This window comes from Mustelus asterias, chromosome 20, assembly GCF_964213995.1.
Source record: "Mustelus asterias chromosome 20, sMusAst1.hap1.1, whole genome shotgun sequence".
Taxonomy (NCBI): domain Eukaryota; kingdom Metazoa; phylum Chordata; class Chondrichthyes; order Carcharhiniformes; family Triakidae; genus Mustelus; species Mustelus asterias.
The window spans coordinates 53,360,298-53,380,445 of NC_135820.1; the positions used below are offsets into that span (position 1 = coordinate 53,360,298).

The 20,148-nt window shown below is 41.3% G+C and overlaps 1 protein-coding gene across 1 annotated transcript in view; it reads left to right on the plus strand.

Moving 5' to 3' along the window:
- samd10a (sterile alpha motif domain containing 10a) overlaps positions 1 to 20,148 on the plus strand; it is an 80,965-nt gene that overhangs the window by 6,768 nt on the left and 54,049 nt on the right. Inside the window, exon 2 of the mRNA XM_078236069.1 lies at positions 2,681 to 2,859. Within this exon, the coding sequence (XP_078092195.1) occupies positions 2,681 to 2,859 (179 nt within the window). The remainder of the gene's footprint in view (positions 1 to 2,680; positions 2,860 to 20,148) is intronic.

The window sequence follows — 20,148 nt, forward strand, 5'->3', positions numbered from 1 at the left end:
AGATCCCGGTTGAGGCCATCCTCATGTGTGCGGAACTTGGCTATCAGTCTCTGCTCAGCGACTCTGCGCTACCATGTGTCGTGAAGGCCGCTTTGGAGAACGCTTACCCGAAGATCAGAGGCCGAATGCCCGTGACCGCTGACAGGGACAGGCAGAAAGGTCTGAGGCTTCAGAGCTTTCTGTAAATGCAAAGGGTACTGCCATTGCCAAACAGCAGCGACATGTTGGTGTTGACCCATCTGCAGGTGGGCCTATCACCATGCAGCATGTATGGCAGCAAATAATGTGCAGCCAACTTGTTATCTCCTGGGCGAGAGGGAATCCCTCGATCAAAGGCATTCGGTGTCTGATTGAGGGACTCAACATCGGAAAGTGGGACCCACTGAGAACCAGCCTCCTGTTTTTACTGCCAGACTTGGGTAGGAAGGTCCATAGTTCAACCATCCCATCCTGTCGCCAATTGAGGATCTTAAGTGACGAATTACTTAAGGTCTGACATCCCTGCACACCTCTCCTGTGACACCTGCCCCCCCCCCCCCCCCCCCCACTCCATGAAACCCTCTCCCCCTCACTTTACTTACCTGAGGCCTGGGTCACTCCCCAATCACTGCAGGATTGTCCTTCCGGCAGCAGCCACAGCTTCCTCTGTAGCAGTGCTGAGCATTAGAGTTGCTTGTGTTTTTTTTGGCCGGTAGCTCTTGGTAGGTGAGGCTTTTGCTCCCAGGGTCTTGATTCTAGGGTAATGCCCACCACTGGCCTCATCATTGTCTAATTGTCATGTGGTTTACTGGGTCTTCCTGAAGAAGGTCTCTTGCTGGCTCCAGAGCTAGCAGGCCAGACCCCCAATTCCATGACAAGATTCTACCCGAACCAGAATGAGTTTATTGGATTGAGTGTCCCATGGTAAAAACATGAGTAGGGAAAAATCAGGGGGGGGGGGGGGGGTTGCTATCCTGCTGAAAGGGTATTTGTTTAAAAAGGTGCATTGGTTCTGTTTACCCCTTCAGAAATAAAAATGAATTAGCCATTAACATTTTTTTTGGTTTGACTTCTACCTGTTTAATCCTACAAAAGGATGTCTTTAGTAATAGTGGAAGCATTTACTGTATATGCAATGAATATACACATTATATGATCCTACTGACAATGTTAACACTGCTTTGCACGTGAAAATGATTATAGGTTTCCATGTGGGTATATTGATGCTTTGCATCATTTTACACCGGGTTATACCTGCCGGGAATTCAGTAAGCAATTTTTTAAATCATTCCACCATTTCTCAGTTAGCTTCCTGGTATTTTGTCCTTTTGATACTCTTACACGTATGCATTATGGCTGTGTAGTAGAGATGTATTGATCTGATAATTCTCTACAGATTTCTTGTCATCTGACAATGGATGTGCTGCAACTAATTGATCGGGAGGAGAATTTGCACAGCCAAAACCTTAGCTAGCCATTGCAAGTTTAATATTTTTCTCTGGCTCATTTTAACATTAATAATATATTTAGGAGCATAACCTTTTTGATTTCTAATGATAAGGCAAGTCAGATGACAGGGCGTATAGGACCTTATACTCCAGTCTGATGCTAAATTGCATGTTGTCAAAAGTCAATTAAACTCAAGATTCAGTCGAGTCAGGATCACACTTTTACTTGACTTTTTCTTATGAATATGTAATTTTCTTTCTTTATAAGTACCAAATCTTTGTCACTAGTAGCTTCATAAATCATATACTGTATATATTCAATGTAGCTTGCTTTTAAACCGTTAAGCAATGTAATCTAAACTCTCAGCATTGTTTCTTCAGGAAGTATTTGAAAAAGTATCATGCCAAATTTTTTACACAGAGGGTGGTGGGTGCCTGGAACTTGTTGCCAGGGGAGGTAGTGGAAGCAGATACGATAGTGACTTTTAAGGGGTATCTGGACAAATACATGACTAGGATGGGAATAGAAGGATATGGTCCCCGGAAGGGTAGGGGGTTTTAGTTCAGATGGGCAGCATGGTTGATGCAGGCTTGGAGGGCCGAAGGGCCTGTTCCTGTGCTGTAATTTTCTTTGTTTCTTTGTTCTTTGTTTAAAGCATAAATTCCATTTATGATTTCAACAACCTGAATAGATTTTCTTGACATCACTCATAATATTGCTAGATAATTGATAATTGAATTTTCAGAAAACATTTCAATAATTTTATATTATTACACACACCACCCACACACTCATATACCACACACACACACACTTTCCTTTCTGCAAATTACTTCTTTTCTCTCCTGAAGGCTACAGTTGTATGGATTCTGCCGGTTTTCTGGTACTTTACAATAGTGACCATTTTTCTAGTGTGAACATAGATGAAGAGTGTTGACAATGCAACATATCAACACTGAGCCTAATCTTTTCCTCACTTGATGTTGATACGCATTCAGTTCAGGAATCATTGGATACTATTTTCCAATCTCCAGCACAGAGCACTGAGGCCAATCACAGTGCATAAGTGGCTGAATCCTACATGATGTAGTGTTGCAGTTTTATTTCAGTAGCTGCGTTTGAAATGTTCTGTTATATAGTTGTTGGTAGTGACACAGTTATTCCTTCTGTGTAAAAGAATGCAAAAAAATAAAATAAAATGCTTGAAATGTCTCCTTATTGTTTCATCCATTCCATTTTACCTCAATTTCAGCGGCTTCCCATTTCAGCTTCTGTCGAAATGCCCTGGATCAAAGTGTGTCAACAGATGATTTAAACTGCAGGTTGCAAGATAATGCCGACAACCTTACCTGGAATGATGGGAGAAATCAACGGACAGCTGGGGGCAGAAACATAAAGCTGTTACAACAGCCAGGAACAGAGCATTTTCAGGTAGTTGGAAGGATTTGCATGTTTGTATTGTTTCTTGTGTAACATATAAGATTGTCTGATACATAATTTGCAGTCACCCAACCGTCTACTGAGATGCATTTTGATTTTTAACTTTTCTTTGATGCACAAGATAATACGTGGGTTTAGCAAAAATCTCAGAAATTTATCTTATAAACAGTAGGACCTTTCATTTGATAAAACTGGCAGCTTTCATCTGATCTGTTGGTGTTAGGACTTAAAGATATGTAAGGGCCAATTTTAACTGCCCCCATCTGTTATAAACAGTAGTGACATGGAAATATGTCCAGTAACTTACAATGATGCTCTGCCTCATATAGTTTTGGGTGATTGACCAGAGTAACGGCCTGTTTTAACCAGAAGCGATGTTTAATGTGCAAGTAACAGGTCCTATAACATACATAGAACTCCAATCCCAATTTCAATTTTGGGCTTATACTCATTGGAATTTAGAAGGATGAGAGAGGATCAGAGCAAGGTGTATAAAATTTTAAAAGGGATTGATAAAGTAAATGTAGATGAAATGTTTCCTCTTATGGGGCAATCTAGAACAAAAGGTCACAGCTTTAGGTTGAGAGGTGGTAGATTTAAAACTGCGATGAGGAGGAACTACTTCTCGCAGAGGATGGTAAATTTGCGGAACTCGCTGCCCCATAGCACGATGGAGTCTGAATCATTAAACGGTTTTGAGAAGGAGATAGATATATTTCTAATTTTAAAAAGGGTTAAGGGAATATGGGGAACGGGGGGGGGGGGGGGGGGGAGGTGGATTTGAGACCAGGGAGAGATGGGCCAGGATCTGATTGAATGGCGGAGTAGGCTCGAAGGGCTGAATTTGCCTACTTCTGCTCCTAATTCCTATGTTCCTATGTTCAAAGTGGAAATAGATGATGTGTATGCATGCTTCACCCATTCATTGTGGACAGCGAGGGGTCCAACTAGTAGAGGACTACTGCAGGTTCTTGAAAAATAGTGTTGTCTTCTTTCTCTTTCTCGTATAAGCTATCAGTTTTAAAATTGGAATATGAGCATCACCAGCAAAGCCATTGTTTGTTGCCCATCACTAATTGCTCTTGAGGAGATGCCAGTGAGCTGTCTTTTTCAATCCACCGCAGCCCATTCAGTGCAAGTAAATACACAGTGATGTTAGGGAGTTCCAGCATTTTGACCCAGTGGCAATGAAGGAACAGCGACATGGTTCTAAATAGAATGGTGCATGATTTGAAGGGGAGCTTGCAGATGGTGGTGATTCCATGCATCTGCTGCCTTTTTTTTCTTCTAGTTGTATCCTAGACAAGTTGCTACACTGCATCTTGTAAATGGTACACACTGCAGCCATTGTGCATTGGTGGTGGAGGAAGTGAACCTTAAGATGGTGAATGGGATGCTGATCAAGCAGCTGCTTTGTCTTGGATGATGTCAAGTTCTTCAGTTTTATTGGAACTGTCCTTATCCAGGCAAGTGGAGAGTATTACATTTCATCCTTGACTTGTGCCTTTTAGATGGCAGACAGGTTTCAGGGATGCAGAGGTTATACTACTTGTTGCAGAATTCATAGCCTCTAACCTGCTTTTGTAGCCACGTTATCTACATGGCTGGTCAATGGTAACCCCAGAATGTTGAAGGTGGGATGCCAATCCATTGACTGTTGAGGGGAGATTGTTAGATTCTCTCATGTTGGAAATAGTTATTGCTTGACATTTGCGTGGCATGACATTACTTGCCATCAGCCCTAGCCTAAGTATTCTCCAGGTCATGCTGCATGCAGTCAAGGACTGCTTCAGTATCTGAGGAGTTGCAAATGGTGCTGAACGCTGTGAAATTATAAGCAAACACCTCCACTTCTGACCTGATGTTGGAGGGAAGGTCATTGATGAAACAGCTGAAAATGTTTGGACACAGGATACAGTCCTGAGGAATTCCTGCAGTGATGTCCTGGGCCTCCAATACCTTTGTGCTTAGTATGACTCCAAGCAGTGGAGAACTTTCCTCCTGATTCCCATTGACTTCAATTTTGCTAAGGCTCCTTGATACCACACTTCGTCAATAGTGCCTTGATGTCAAGGGCAGTCACTTTGACCTCTGGAGCTTGGCTCTTTTATTCATGCTAGAACCACGGCTGTAATGGGATCAGAAATTCAGTGACCTTGGGAGAAATCAAAGTGAATAGCAGAGAGCAGGTTGTTGCAGAGTAAGTGCATAGCAATCTTCCATTATTTTGTTGATGATTGAGAATAGACTGGTAAATTGTCAGGATTAGATTTGTCCTCGTTTTTGTGGACTTGGACAATTTTCCACATTTTTGGTCAGATGCTCGTACTGTATCTGTCCTGGAACAGTCTGACTAAATCCTGGCTAGTTCTGGAGCACAAGTCTTGAATACTATAGCTGGGAGTACCCATAGCCTTTGCTGTATCCAGTGAATTCAGATTTTAAAAAAATATAATTTGAGGTGAATCAAATTGGTTAAGGACTGTATTCTATTATGTTCAGGGCTCTTAGGAGGAGATCTCGGAGACCTTGTGGTGCAGTGGTAGTGCCCACACTGCTGAACCAGAAGCTCCAGATTCAATTCCAAGACCAGGACTTGTGGACCATGAAAGGAGCATTCAACACAGTTCAATTGGCAGATAACCAATTTGGGAATCCTTCCACCACTTCCCTCACTATTCCCCAAAGGGAAAAAAAACAGTGTGGGTGTGAAGATGTGCTGAGACAAAGACTGAGCTAGATTATCCACTCAGCTGTAAATCCTTTTTATCCTTTCTTTTATTCTTTTCATTTCTTTCAATTTAGCCCACTCACTTTATATTTCTTCTCTCACTATCTCAGTCTGTGTTGCTTTTATCCTTAACTTTTCACTTTTTGTTTGTTTCCTTTTTGCTCCACATCTGCCATTTACTGTCTCGCTCTTTTATCTTACAGGGTTTTTTTTATATATATACATCTAAAATTCCAGCCAAATATTGCAATTCACCAACCCTCTTTCTTTGACTCTATAATCCTACCTTTGACCAAATCCCATGTTGATTAGATCCCAGCATAATTGTAGGTGTGGGCTGTGATTGGCTCCATTCCTATGTTAATTACTGAATGAATATTAGTTTTGCAAAATTTAAAAGCCTTTCGCACAATTGAGAAACATGAGGATGTTTGAATTGGACTCAACAGGGCAATCTGCTGCCTAAACTGGCTATATTGCAGACATGATGTGGAGATGCCGGCGTTGGACTGGGGTAAACACAGTATGAAGTTTAACAACACCAGGTTAAAGTCCAACAGGTTTATTTGGTAGCAAAAGCCACACCTGGCTTTTGCTACCAAATAAACCTGTTGGACTTTAACCTGGTGTTGTTAAACTTCTTACTATGTTGCAGACAGACAGGAAGCTATTCATGTACTTGGAATACCTTTACACTCCTTTTGCCTGAATTGCTGAGTATAGGAGCAAAGTTAAAGTTGGAGTTAAACTACCATAAACAAATCACTGAAAGTCCACTCTAAACACTGATACAACCAAATAAGACTGGGAAATATAGCACATTTTCCTTCCCCTACCCTTGAATACTAAGGTCTGCTGTCATGATCATAATCATAATTTGGCATCTGGGATCCTCCTGATTTATACAAATTAATGAGTCGCTGAATCCTGATATTCCACTTTTTAATAATCTGAAGGCAATTGAAGGCCCTTATTTCTTAAATGCTTCACTAATAAGTCATTCACTTTTGCAGAACTTGTTTTGCTCAAATGGAGACAATTGGGCTTTTGAGATACACTAAATAGTCTATTAAGTTGTGTCTATATATTTTTCTGGCTCTTTACTGCATGCCAGATGTGTCAAGTTATGTATAATGAATTTGCGTAATTGCAGGATTTCTTTGACGGCACTGAACTTCTTAAACTTTGTATCAAAAGACTGCATTCATCCCTTCTATCTTAAACCACAATATTCATGTTGTTACAATGGTGCACAGGCCATTCCCTTATGCTCTGTGAAACATACAATGAGTTTTTGTTCTCACCAATAACTTGAAAGAAGTAATTTTAGACATGAACATGTGATGTGCTGATTCATACTAACTGGTGATTGCGGCAAATATTTGAGTGTAGAATTCAACTGCTTTTTGTACCAATTTACATCGTCCTTAAATTATGAATAAAGGCAAACTAGCATTAAAAAACTTGCCTTTATAAAGTGTCTTCTCAATCCCATGCATCCCACCCTCCTGATTAGGCCCACCTCGTGCATCAGGTCACATTAATAGTTGGCTTGTGTACCAGGAGAATTTCCTATTTGTCTTCAATAGTGTTGTGGGGTCTGTTATATTCCAGTTTCCTCCCACAGTCCAAAGATGGGCAGGTTAGATTGATTGACCATGGTAAATTGCCCCTTAGTATCCCAAGATGTGTAGGTTAGATGGATTAGCTACAGTAAAATATGTGGGGTTATGGGGATAGGCGGCTGAGAGGGCTAACATAGTGTTAAAGTTTTATGCTGATGTGAAATTTTTCTCTACATAATGTAAACTGCTCAGCAATATCCAACTTCCAAACACTGCACCAGCTCAAGGAGAAGGCACATCCTTATTTTCACAGAGCAATGGGAAATGACAAGCATATGACTTTGTCAGCACTGCCCAAGAACTGATAAAATAACAGTTAAGATGCTAACATTTGGCACAATGTCACCACAATTATGTTTGCTCAAGAAACCACAATGTCCTTGAGTCAAGATCTGCCATGCAAAAACATAGCAAAATGCTTAAAAAGCTTCACATTGCAATCCTGCTGCCAATTCTGGTGGAAATAAATAATCTGTTAAGTGTATATATCTTATATATATAATATATATATACATATAATAAACATCTACGAAAGCTAAGAATGAACACAATAGAAATGGTAAAATCTACCAGATTTCTCCAGTTTCCCTAATCCCAGGCTGTTGGCACAATCCTCAATCATTTGTAGCTAGTGATTAGTGATGTCACAAAATGAATCCAGGGAAGTTAAATTTATTTTTTTAACTGTGGCACAGAAATCCCATGCAGAGTTAATAATTGAAGCAACGAAGCATATAATGCTCATGGCGAGAGATTATTATCTCCTTCGCTAAACTTCTATAACTTTTTTACATAATGCAATGAGATTCATAAAAGATTGGGAGCGTAGAGTTCAATAATTTGTAATTATGCACTTAATCTTGTAAGTAAAATTATTAAAACCCTCCATGAATAACTGATTATATGCAATTTGATTCTAAATTCCAGTTCATTCTTAAATGATTTGTATTGATTCCATACTATGGTGGCAATTTTAACCTAATTTGCCTGCCAAGAAGCTGATGAGTTTGGGTACAATGATGGTTTTATGCCTGGCCCAATTTTACTTGTCACCGATGTCTGGTTATTTACAGTGCTTTGTCTGTTTATATCAATGTTTATTAGGTTAATGTTTAATATTTTCCGAGAGGCGATCTGTAAATTATCTCTGTATAACGTTGTTTCTTTTGTTGGTATGGTTCTGACTTCATGTCATAAATGTTGTTTTTAATATTGAAATGATAAATGAGTTGAAGCATTTGCAAGCTATCTTGTTAGATTAAATAGTTGTACTATCTAATTGCAAGGGAATTTCATGTGTTAGGTGTTGGCAACTAATTCTTCATCAAAGAACACCACAATTCTGATGATACCTTTATCAAAGAAAGGTGATCAACATGTTATGTTAATTGTATACTAGTTGTGTTTAATTATTTGCAAGTGGTGGGGAGTATTCCGTGTCAACCATGGTTCAGTGCTTGGCACTCTTGCCACCGAGTCACAACATTGTGGGTTCAAGTTCCACACTAGAGCATTGATTTTACCGGCACACCTGCCCTGAAATCGGGGTGGGTGGGGCTCACAGAACGGCATTCTCCGTTGGCCTCGGGTGGGCGTGCCGGTAAAATTCTGGCCTAGGATTTGAGCGCAAAATCAAGGCTGACACTCCAGTACAGTACTGAGGGAGTGCTGCAGTGTTGCAGATGCTGTCTTTCAGATAAGACAGCGAACCAATGCCCCATTGGCCTGTGTGGATGGATATAAACGAACCTATGGCATATTTCAATGGGCAATAAGGGAGTTATCCCTGCTGTCCTTGCCAAGATCTATCCCTCAATCAACATCCGGCCATGCAGAGTTTGCCTAACACATATTGGTTGCTGCATTTCCTGCCGTACAACAGTGACAATGGGGGCGACCTTGAGCCCACGCTCACCAACTGCAGGAATGGCGGTGGGGCCCAAGATTCGGCGAAACCCTGGAAATCGCAGATCACAACTTCCGATTTTGGTTGCCTCTTACCGGTAATGGTAAGATGATCAGGTTCACGTCTGCTCATGAACCTGATTTACATGATTTACATTCATTTTAGCATATTTAAATATAGTCGAAAACCCCCCCTCTCCACTAGATATTGCTTTTCCCACTGTGTATTCAAACACATCGGCATGGTTTACAACAGTTTCATTTTTTGCTCTGATTTGAATGCCCTTTAAACAAGGTGCCCCGATCTCAATGCAGCCGGTCTTTACTGGCATGTTGAGGCCCCACCCCTGTAAAATTTATTTATTAGTGTCATATGGAGACTTCTATTCACACTGCAGTGAAGTTACTGTGAAAATCTCCTAATCGCCACACTCCGGCATCTGTTCGGGTACACTGAGGAAGAATTTAGCATGGCCAATGCACCTAACCAGCACGTCTTTCGGACTGTGGGGGGAAACTGGAGCACTCGAAGGAAATCCTCGCAGATATGGGGAGAAGGTGCAGACTCCGCACACACAGTCAGCCAATCCGGGAATTGAACCCAGGTCCCTGGCACTGAGGCAGCCGTGCTAACCGCTTTGCCACCGTGACGCCCTGCTTGATGGTGTGAAACACGCTCAGTTGTTTTTTGGTGACAGAGTGTGCTAACATCTGGAGACCAAACCGGCGTGTTTCTCTGGAAAGAAACAGGCCATTTTCCTCACTGGAACTAACATTCTGCCATTTTTTGGTAAGATTTTGCCATCTTTAAATAAAAATACTTAATTGGCTATCACACACTTCGAGAAGTACAGTGATCATGAAGCTGCTTTATAAATGCAGATCTTTCTTTTTAATGTACACATGTGATTGGGAAAATGTTACAGATTTGAAACAAACACTGGAGAGAAAGAAATTAAAATTAAATGGATCTATCCAAATCACCAACTGTGTGGTGTTTTCCAAAAAGAAGTACATACACAAAGAAAGGGTTAGGGGTCCTAGTGGAGGGGTAACTCACAATGTACTGCTTTGTACAGAATATGGAGATTCTTGATTTAATTAGCTTTAATTTGCATAATACATTTTTTTATTTGCAGAGAGAGAAGACAGTGGCTGGAATTTTCCAACCGTTCACGCCACTGGGATTTTCCCATTTTACTTGTAGTGAATGGAGATTTGGCTGGGCGTCAAATTCTCCGTCTTCACTGCAGCGGGAGTGTGACGTGAATGGGTGGTAAGATCGCGCCCGTCATGTTAATCGTCTATTAATTGTATTCTGGTGCAGGTATTAACTGGGCACTCACTTAAGCCTCCTATACGTAGACATGGACCAAAGGTTTTTGCTAGAAATATGCTTGCAATGTGTACCTCTGTAAAATGGCAACTAGGGGATTTTCACAGTGACTTCATTGCAATATTGATGTAAGCTACTTGTGACACTAATAAATAAAAAACTTTAAATAAAAGTGTACAAAGATTGGCTCCAGTTCTCTCTTTTACATCTGGTTTTCTCCAGTAGAATATGTTACACAAGAAACATGCCCAACCTCTTTTTCAACACAGATGTTTAGCGATGAAATGGTACACCATAGAGCGATTAATGCCCTCCACACACGACAACGTTGACTGCATGATTGGTTATTCCTTTCCGAAAATGCCTTTAATGAGCAAATAGTGTGCTGTCTTCAACAGTAAGGAAAGGTGACAAATAACAGAACATTGACTGTGCAGTTGCCAATCTCTCTCCAATTACACACACTCAGCTCTTGAACTTAGTAATAACACATGAACTCCACTGGGTAAACAAGTGACTAAGATGAGAAATTGCTAAATCCTGGTTACTACATTGGGAAATCTACTGTTCTACAATGCCCAGTGACGGAACAATGTAGCTGGTTAGCAGAACTGGGAGGCAAAGTTTGTCAAATTGAGCCAACTTATTTAAACGTAATGGAATCTTAAAACATTATAATAGCCACTAGAGGAGAGTATTATGTTACAGTGCATTAGAAATAGATTACCATAAAATATGCTTTTGACAAGTATTGAACTAATAAGGTAGAGATTTATTTTAGTTGCTATGTTGTAAAGCAATTAAACCACATTGCAGATAAATCACTGGCAATTTAAGGATACGTATTCCATTAATTCACGTGGTCATTTTAAAGAACTTCCATATATAGTGCCTTTCACACTTCAGAACCTGACTTACAAGGAATTGAGTGGATCTGAAGTGTGCTTACTTGCAATGTAGGGAACACAGCAGCTAACTTGTGTACAGCAAGGTCTCACAAACAACAATGAAATAACGGCCAGATTAAATTTTTAGATGCTGGATGAATGATAAATGTTCACCAGGACACAGGGAAAACTCCCTTGCCCATCTTGCAATAGTGTTGGGGGTTCTTTTACACCCATCTGACAAGGCAGATGGTACCTTGGTTTTACAGTCTCGTCCAAAACACAACATGTTTGACAGACCATTACGCCCCATGTACCACATCAAATCCAACTTAAATTATATGCGCAAATGTCCAGAGGAAGGCTTGTAACCACCACCATCTGACTCAAAGGCAAGAGTATTACTACTGAGCCAAGGCAAACATGTCAGTTTGCTCATTTAGGCAGAGCTATAATGTGCTAATTTGATTCTTAGCAAGTTTTCAGTGATAAATGAGCATTTCTACGTGAGCTGGAAACAATACATCACCTAAGGCTGAACTAACCTGTCACTATAGCTCGAAGTCTATTCAACTAATTATTTTAAGCACCGATTTGATTTTAAAAATGAGCATTTAATCTATTTGAAGCTATGTAACACCTGTTATGCAGTTGATGTCCAGCCCCAACCTAATTTGTGAAACGAGTCAATCCATTTAGAAACAATCTAAAATTAATTAGGTTTAGTCTTTGGCTTTAACTGTGTAAAATACTTGTTTCAATTGTTTGGGCTTCCAAAGCAACTGCTCAGCTTGGAACTCAGTCATGGCAAGAGACTCCCAGGAAGATAGTGGAATGCTTTAGGGATGTCCTCAGAGCATCCCGCCAACTCATGAGAGTTCCTAGCTTATGACCAACCAAAATGGAGAAGTTTCATTTGGAAAGGCATCAAAAGAGACTTCTTCAGGAACATGCAGAGGCAAAGTTGAGGCATTGGAGAGAGAGCACACAAACCTGCAAACAACTAACTTACCTAGCTGTCCAAGCAGCATCTGACCGAATGCAGCAGAATCTGCAGATCACACATTAGAGTGGAAACAAGTCATTCTTAATCCTGAGGAACACCTCAGGAGACTCATTTAAAATGAGGTTCATTAAATAACATTTGTACCAGCCAAATTATATGGATCACACATAATAGGGTATTCCAGCATTCTCCTGGTATATGACAACATGCATGGCACTTACACAATAACACCTGTATCCTGGACGTGGTGCAATGGTTTCGAAGGACAAGCAATTACTTAAATGTAGCTCAAATTAACTCAGTGGCACAGTGGTTAGCACTGCTGCCTCACAGCACCAGGGACCTGGATTCAATTCCCAGCTTGTATCACTGTCTGTGTGAAGTTTGCACGTTCTCCCTGTATCTGCATGGGTTTCCACTGGGTGCTCCGGTTTCCTCTCACAGTCTGAAAGACATGTTGGTTAGGTGCATTGGCCATGCTAAATTCCTCCTTAGTGTACCCGAACAGGCGCCAGAGTGTGGCGACTAAGGGATTTTCACAGTAACTTCATTGTGGTGTTAATGTAAGCCTACTTGTGACATTAACAAATAAACTTTAAACTTAAACAAATTAACTGGCCATAAACACACTGAAAGCTAATCATGGTGCTGCAGGATGCTGTGATGTTATAGTATCCACTGGATTCCTGGATATTGTAAGAAGTTTAACAACACCAGGTTAAAGTCCAACAGGTTTATTTGTTAAACTTAATCAGTTGTTAAACTTCTTACTGTGTTTACCCCAGTCCAACGCCGGCATCTCCACATCATTCCTGGATATTGTCAGCTTCACCTGTTTGACTAAATCCCAACAAGTGCGGACCACTATTTTGGACAGGTCTTTGTGCAGACAGAAGAGGTGAAGTATTTTGGATTTATATTATGATCTTTGACTTCATATAATGATCTTTATGCCAGATCTATCCTCTTGTGGATCCACGTTCAGCATCGAAATTGTCATATAAGTAGGCCATAAATCAGCAAGTTCATTTGTGCTAATAACTTCAGCTTCATTACATTGCCTGTGAATACTACAGCACGATACTCCATACATAATGACCCAGATTTTACTGAAAACATAGTGGCATCTGAAAGATACACGCTGTTACTTATGTGCAAATTGGCCAGGAAATAATGGCAAGGAAGAGATATCCAGTGATTTGTGAATCACAAGTTGCTGGCTGATTAACACCACTCTCATTAGCTTTGCAAAAATGGCACCTCCCCGTGATTTTCATTGTTACTTGAGTTAATATTTTTCCATATCCACACTAGTGAACAATAGTCGAGCTTTGATTGATAAAACCAGGAGAATCCTCAATGCAAACTGCTGTTGGTATTCAGGACCAGATCTACATGGCCCGGTCCAAGCCAGAACAGAGGTGGGCGATCTGGTGGCAATGCCAAATGGCTGGAGGTCCTGTCTCTGTTTTGGGCAACACCAATCTTCCTGAGGGCAATGGGTGGTTGGGGGTGGTGAGAGCTCAGGGCTCTGAACTTGCTTGTGCTCTTCATTAGGCTAATTTAAATAAAAAGTTTAAAGGGTTTATTAAGAACCCCACTCGACAACGTTTCTGTATTGCCCTGGAGATGGCTAGCCTTCACCAGCTGTCTGACTGAATCAGACCAGCTGCAGACTGCAAGGATCACGTCAAACGTGAGTCATGGAGGCGAGGAAAATTTAGGTATTCATGCTTTTTCTAAGTTAATGGGCTTGGCTCATTCTTCTGAAGTTAAAGTTGCAGCAACTGAAAGGTCAGGGGAGGTGCCAGGATCAAGAAGTTGGCCAGTTCAGGGAATCATCACCCTCCTGGCATTGTGTGGCCATTGGAGCAGGGGGCATGGTTGTATGGATTCCACCTGAAAGGCTGCAGCTGGAAATGGGTGCTGGGCTCTAGAAATACAGACTATTGGAGATGTGGAACAGCAGATTGCCTAAAAGAGTACGGGCATCAGGAGGCAAGAGAAGAGGGACATGGGAGAACGATACACTACGTTGAGCATAAGATCTACAAGTGGAGAGACCCAGAGCTGACTGAGAACTGGTGCCAAAGGGGATTGTTATATGGAGGCAGATGTGCCCTTGTCAATGCAGACCTCTGTGGCATCTCTGGTTGCACTCAAGTGCATTACCTGAATGACAGGTACCCTCTTCAACAAGACTAGAAACATATCAGGATCACAACTCATAGGGCATAACAGGCTGAGGGCAGTACACCCTTTGCTTGGACCGGTCAACCCCCCCCCCCCCCCCCCCCCGCCCTCCACCCTGTACGCTCCTGCAAGACGGGTGATGGTGATGGATTTATCACTGGAATACTGATCCAGAGATCCAGAGTACTACTCTGGGGACCCAGGTTCGAATCATACCATGGCAAATGATGAAATTTGAATTCAATAAAATCAGGAATTAAAAAGTATACTGATGACTGCAAAACCCCACCATTGTTGTAAAAACCCATCTGTTTCACTAATATCCTTGAGGAAGGAAATCTACCATCCTTACTTGGTCTGGCCTGCATGTAACTCCAGATCCACAGCAATGTGGTTGACTCTTAACTGTCCTTTGACTCTTAACTGGCCTAACAAGCAAGAGCAATTAAGGATAGGCACCAAATGCTGGCCCTGCCTGCGACACCCACATCTTGTAAAATAATAAAAAAAGTCTCAGTCATTGTGGTGCTCTGCTGCGCTATGCATGACAATAAGGCAAAAACAGAAAAGGCTTGAGAAACTCAGCAAGTCTGACAGCATCTGTGGAGAGAATAGAGCCAACGTTTTGAGTCTGGATGACCCTTGGCGAGAGCTTTGTCCAGCATCCGCAGTATTTTTTCCTTTAGCATAACAATGAGGTTTGATCTTGCTAGAGGAGAGATCTGTGGGGGAAGTAAGAGAGTGGTGCCTCTGCTGCATGACAAGTGGCCTCCGTCCATCACCCTCCAGGAAGAGGACCTCCCGCTGTTCCTTCCTTCAGCTTTTCTGTGACATTTCTCTGCCTCTCTCAGGACAAGCAGCTGCTTTGTGTCTAAACTCTGCCTCCATTTCCTAATTTGCATTGGGACAGAAAACCTCAGGTGACTCAAGCGATGAAAGAGCAGCACTCCGAAAGCTTGTGATTCCAAATAAACCTGTTGGACCGTAACCTGGTATTGTGAGATTTCTTACTGTGCCCACCCCAGTCCAACGCCGGCATCTCCACATCGTATCAATTAAGAGCTTGCTGCCATGTAAATCCAAAACTTAGTTTTCCACTGGAGACAGGATCCTAACGGAAAACAGAGTCAGCCCCTATTTCCAAAGATGTGCGGGTTAGGTTGATTGGCCATGTTAAATTGACCCTAGTGTCAGGGGGATTATCAGGGTAAATATGTGGAGTTACGGGAATAGGGCCTGGGTGGAATTGTGGTTGGTGCAGACTCAATGAGCCGAATGGCCTCCTTCTGCACTATAGGGATTCTATGATTCCCACCTCTGTGGCAAAACACCTTTTATTCTGACTTCAACTTTCAAAATATTTCTATTTTGATTCATCAGAAGCCATTATAAAGATGAAGGTTTTTTTTCCCTGAATATTATGCAATATGTTCAGAATCCGCACTGAATGCTTACATTCAATTTCTTTTGTGTCTAATTCAAAATCTAAATTTACAAAATCCAAAATCCTGTCACAAATGACCTGCGCTCACTTCCTTGGTGAAATGCAATATCTTACACAAAACTCGTTTTGCCACCCTACATTGAATCCTTTCTTCTTTTCATTATGATTAGCGGCATACAATCATACAATGTATAGCAGTGGAGCTTGGCCCATTGAGTTCATTTTTCTCCACATGAGCCATTTAGTCTATGCCCACGCTCCCGATTGCTCCTCATACCGGCACGGCATGGTGGCACAGTGGTTAGCACTGCTGTCTCTCAGCGGCAGAGACCCGGGTTTGATTCCTGGCTTGGGTCACTGTCTGCGCAGAGTTTGCACATTCTCCCCGTGTCTTCGTAGGTTTCCTCCCACAGTCCAAAGATGTGTGGGTTAGGTGGATTGGCCATGCTAAATTGCCCCTTGGTGTCAGGGAGATTATCTAGGGTAAATGCATTGGGTTGTGGGGATAGGGCCTGGGTGGGATTGTAGCGGGTGCCGAATGGCCTACTTCCGCATTGTATGATTCTATGATACCCTTACCGATTTTTTTTTTCAAAGCAGCTATCAAATTCCCCTTTCAAAGAATTTATGCACCTGCTTCAACATTTTATTGTGGCAGAGAATTCTGCATTCTAACCACCCTCTCCATAAATGCATTTTCTCACCTCCCCCAATAGCTTTGCATCAGAATTTATGTTATTGTAATTCTTGACAATCATAAAGACCTCCGTCACAAATAAAAAATTTCAGCAATAGTGAAAATACACTTGCATTGCCAGTCTCTTTGCATAAATATGACCTTTCACTTTTGGATCCGAATGAATCAAACTTTCACCTTTTTGGTTGTTTTGATATCTTTCTATCACAGAGTGCTGAAAAAAATCAATAACGGTTGTGTTCTAACTGAGATCTTATACAAGCAGGGCTTTCATAGAATCATAGAATGCCTACAGTGCAGCAGTAGACCATTAGTCCCATCGAGTCTGCACTGACTCTCTGACGGTGTATCTTACCCAGGCCCTCTTTGATAGAGGTGTTCAAAATCATAAGGTATCATGATGAGAGTTGATAGAGAGAGGGTGGCAGAAGGGTTGAGAACCAGCATGCAGTAATTTAAGGTGATTGGCAAGAGAAACAATGACATGAGGAAAAATCTTTGATGTAGTGAGTGATTACGATCTGGAATACACTACCTAGGAGTATGATGGAGGCAGATACAATCATGGCTTTCAAAAGGGAATTAGACAAGCACCTGAAGAGAAAAATCTACAATTCCAATATTTCTGGTGCTTAATGGCCTGTTTTGTACACATCAAAGTTCCAGAGCTTGATTTAAAATCTTACTATTTAAAGTAATTTATCTCATTATTCCAAACTTTATTGCTTCATATTTTTTTGCTTGTACTGCATCTGCCACCTATCTTCCCACATTGCTAGCCTATCTATTTACCTTTTCAGTCTTTCGCAACCATCATCATAACTTGCTGTATTCCCCACCTCCCCCAAATAAAAAAACTGGCATTGTCATCAAATCTTAATGCTATTCTTTCAATTCTTGAGGTATATAGTAAGGGTAACCTCAATATATAGGGCATCACTCACTATCTTTTTCCATTCCAAGAATTGTCCTTTGACTGTTGTCCTCCAAGTATTTTTCTCTCCATGTCGACACATTTTCCTTAATTTCACGTGCCATTTTGTTCATCATGAGTGACTTGAATGCTAAATTACTAAATCCATTTTCAAATTCGGTAGAGCCCACGTCCACAATGATGAACGTGATGTGGAGATGCCGGTATTGGACTGGGGTGGGCACAGTAAGAAGTCTCACAACACCAGGTTAAAGTCCAATAGTTTTATCTGGAATCACGAGCTTTCGGAGCGCTGCTCCTTCCTCACTCATCTGATGAAGGAACAGCGCTCCGAAAGCTCGTGATTCCAAATAAACCTGTTGGACTTTAACCTGGTGTTGTGAAACTTCTTACTGTGCACAATGATGAAGGTTGAAGTGTTTCCCCAGGATTAACAATGAAAAAAGTCAGTGGAAATTGCTATAATGAATTGTTCAAAGCCATTTCACTTGACCAGTTTTCCTTTGAGTTGAAAATACAGTAACAAAGTAATCAGAGAGAATAACAGTGTTTTGCCACCAGTGTCATGATAGATCAGTACTTTTGCTTTTATTTTAGATTTTACTATTGATTATTGGTGTAAATGAGATATTTATTGCTTGGGTGCCCATTGATTTTGAAAGCTGGCTTTGTTTGATGCATAATATTTGTTGCAGACTCCAGCTATTATTTGAAAATGAAAAGTGGAGCTGATTCAGCATTGTCGGAGGATGCGAAAGCAACCTCCGATCTCCTGCCTTGATGGAAAGAATGTAAGATTATTGGTGTTGGGAGAGGATATATCTTGCAGCAAGGTCTTACTGTTTTATTTGTTATCTGAATAACAAATTTAAACCTAAAGCTGCAATGGCAACATTTCTTTCAAGGGAACAAAGCAATGAGAAAGCCTTTCAATGCAGTTTTGTCCAGCTACTTGTCATTAGATTTTTACATTTCTTTTGTCTTTTCACAATAATGGAAACTGCACTACTGACTTTCTCCTATTCCTTCGTTTCAGTTATTGATAGCTTGTAAAGATTGAGAAATTTATTGCATGAATACAGACATCAATTCCTTGTTATTTCCTATTGCACTTCCTGAAGTAAGGTTTTATTTCGTAGGGGCAATTCAACTTCAACATCAAATCGTGTGGACATATTTATTCTCTGTGCTCATGCTTTCTATGTCTCCAATTTTCGTTATTTTCACTTTCTCCACAATTATTAGAGTGCTTTTCTCTTATCTCCTTTTGCTCCTTATCCTAACTCTCTTCTATCTGTTCTCTGTCTAGAAATCACAATGGTTGTCACGTCCCCATAAATTCTCCCTCTCTCAATTCCCACCGTTTAAAAGCCCTTCCTCCAATTGATATTGTTATGATCCTTGTCAGACCCTATGTCATGGTGGGAGATCCAGTTGGGAACCAGTAATGTTTCGCCTAAAATAGATAAAGTTTGAGATTCAAAGTGCTTATTAAGTGAATAAAACCTGGCCTGAAAATGCCCAATCTCATCTGACCTCGGAAGCTAAGCAGACTCAGGCCTGGTTAGTACTTGGATGGGAGACCGCCTGGGAATACTAGGTGCAGTAGGCTTAAGGTAGCACACTGGTTAGCACTGCTGCCTCACAGTGCCAGGGACATGGGCTCAATTTCGGCCTTGGGTCACTGTCTGTGTGAAGTTTGCACATTCTCCCCGTGTCTGCGTGGGTTTCCTCCGGGTGCTCCAGTTTCCTCCCACACTCCAAAGATGTGCGAGTTAGGTTGATTGGCCATTCTAAATTGACCCTAGTGTCAGGGGGATTGGCAGGGTAAATATGTGGGGTTACAGGAATAGGGCCTGGATGGGATTATGGTCAGTGCGGACTTGATGAGCCGAATGACCTCCTTCTGCATTGTTGTGATTCTATGATTCCACGGGTTTTGAACTAACATAAATAAACTTTATTATACAAGTTCAGAAGGTTAAAAAAAATTACAATATCTATCTTACAATGTAACATTCAGCATACGTAAACAGTCCATGTGAATTAGCAGGCAAGCTGTGGTCAGACCCACAACACTATACAGTATACGGTAAATGCAACCAAAACAGATTCCATGGATTTCTCAACAACCCAGTCAGATATTTGTCACATTGTGAGCCAACTAATCTCACTGAAACTTTCTCTTTCTGATGAGGGTTTCCAGACTCCACATTTGAAAATCTTGCCTTGGAATTCTCTCCAAAAGTCACTCCCACTCAGATGGGTTAGCAATGACCCACCTCGCATGGTTCCAGTTTTCCTTTCCGAAATTCTTTGCCTCTTGATTGCTGAGTACACTCAAACTTCACCTTTCAAGCACAATTTCAGCTCTTTGGCCATGCTAAGCAGAACACCACTGCTCCAAAAGTGTACCTTTACCTCAACAGCCTGCAGCACAGAGTCACCAACCTTCAGCCACCTTCTCAGATCTTCCGACCTTCTCTCATGCCCACTTCACTTCAAGTCTGCTCCCTGCAGCT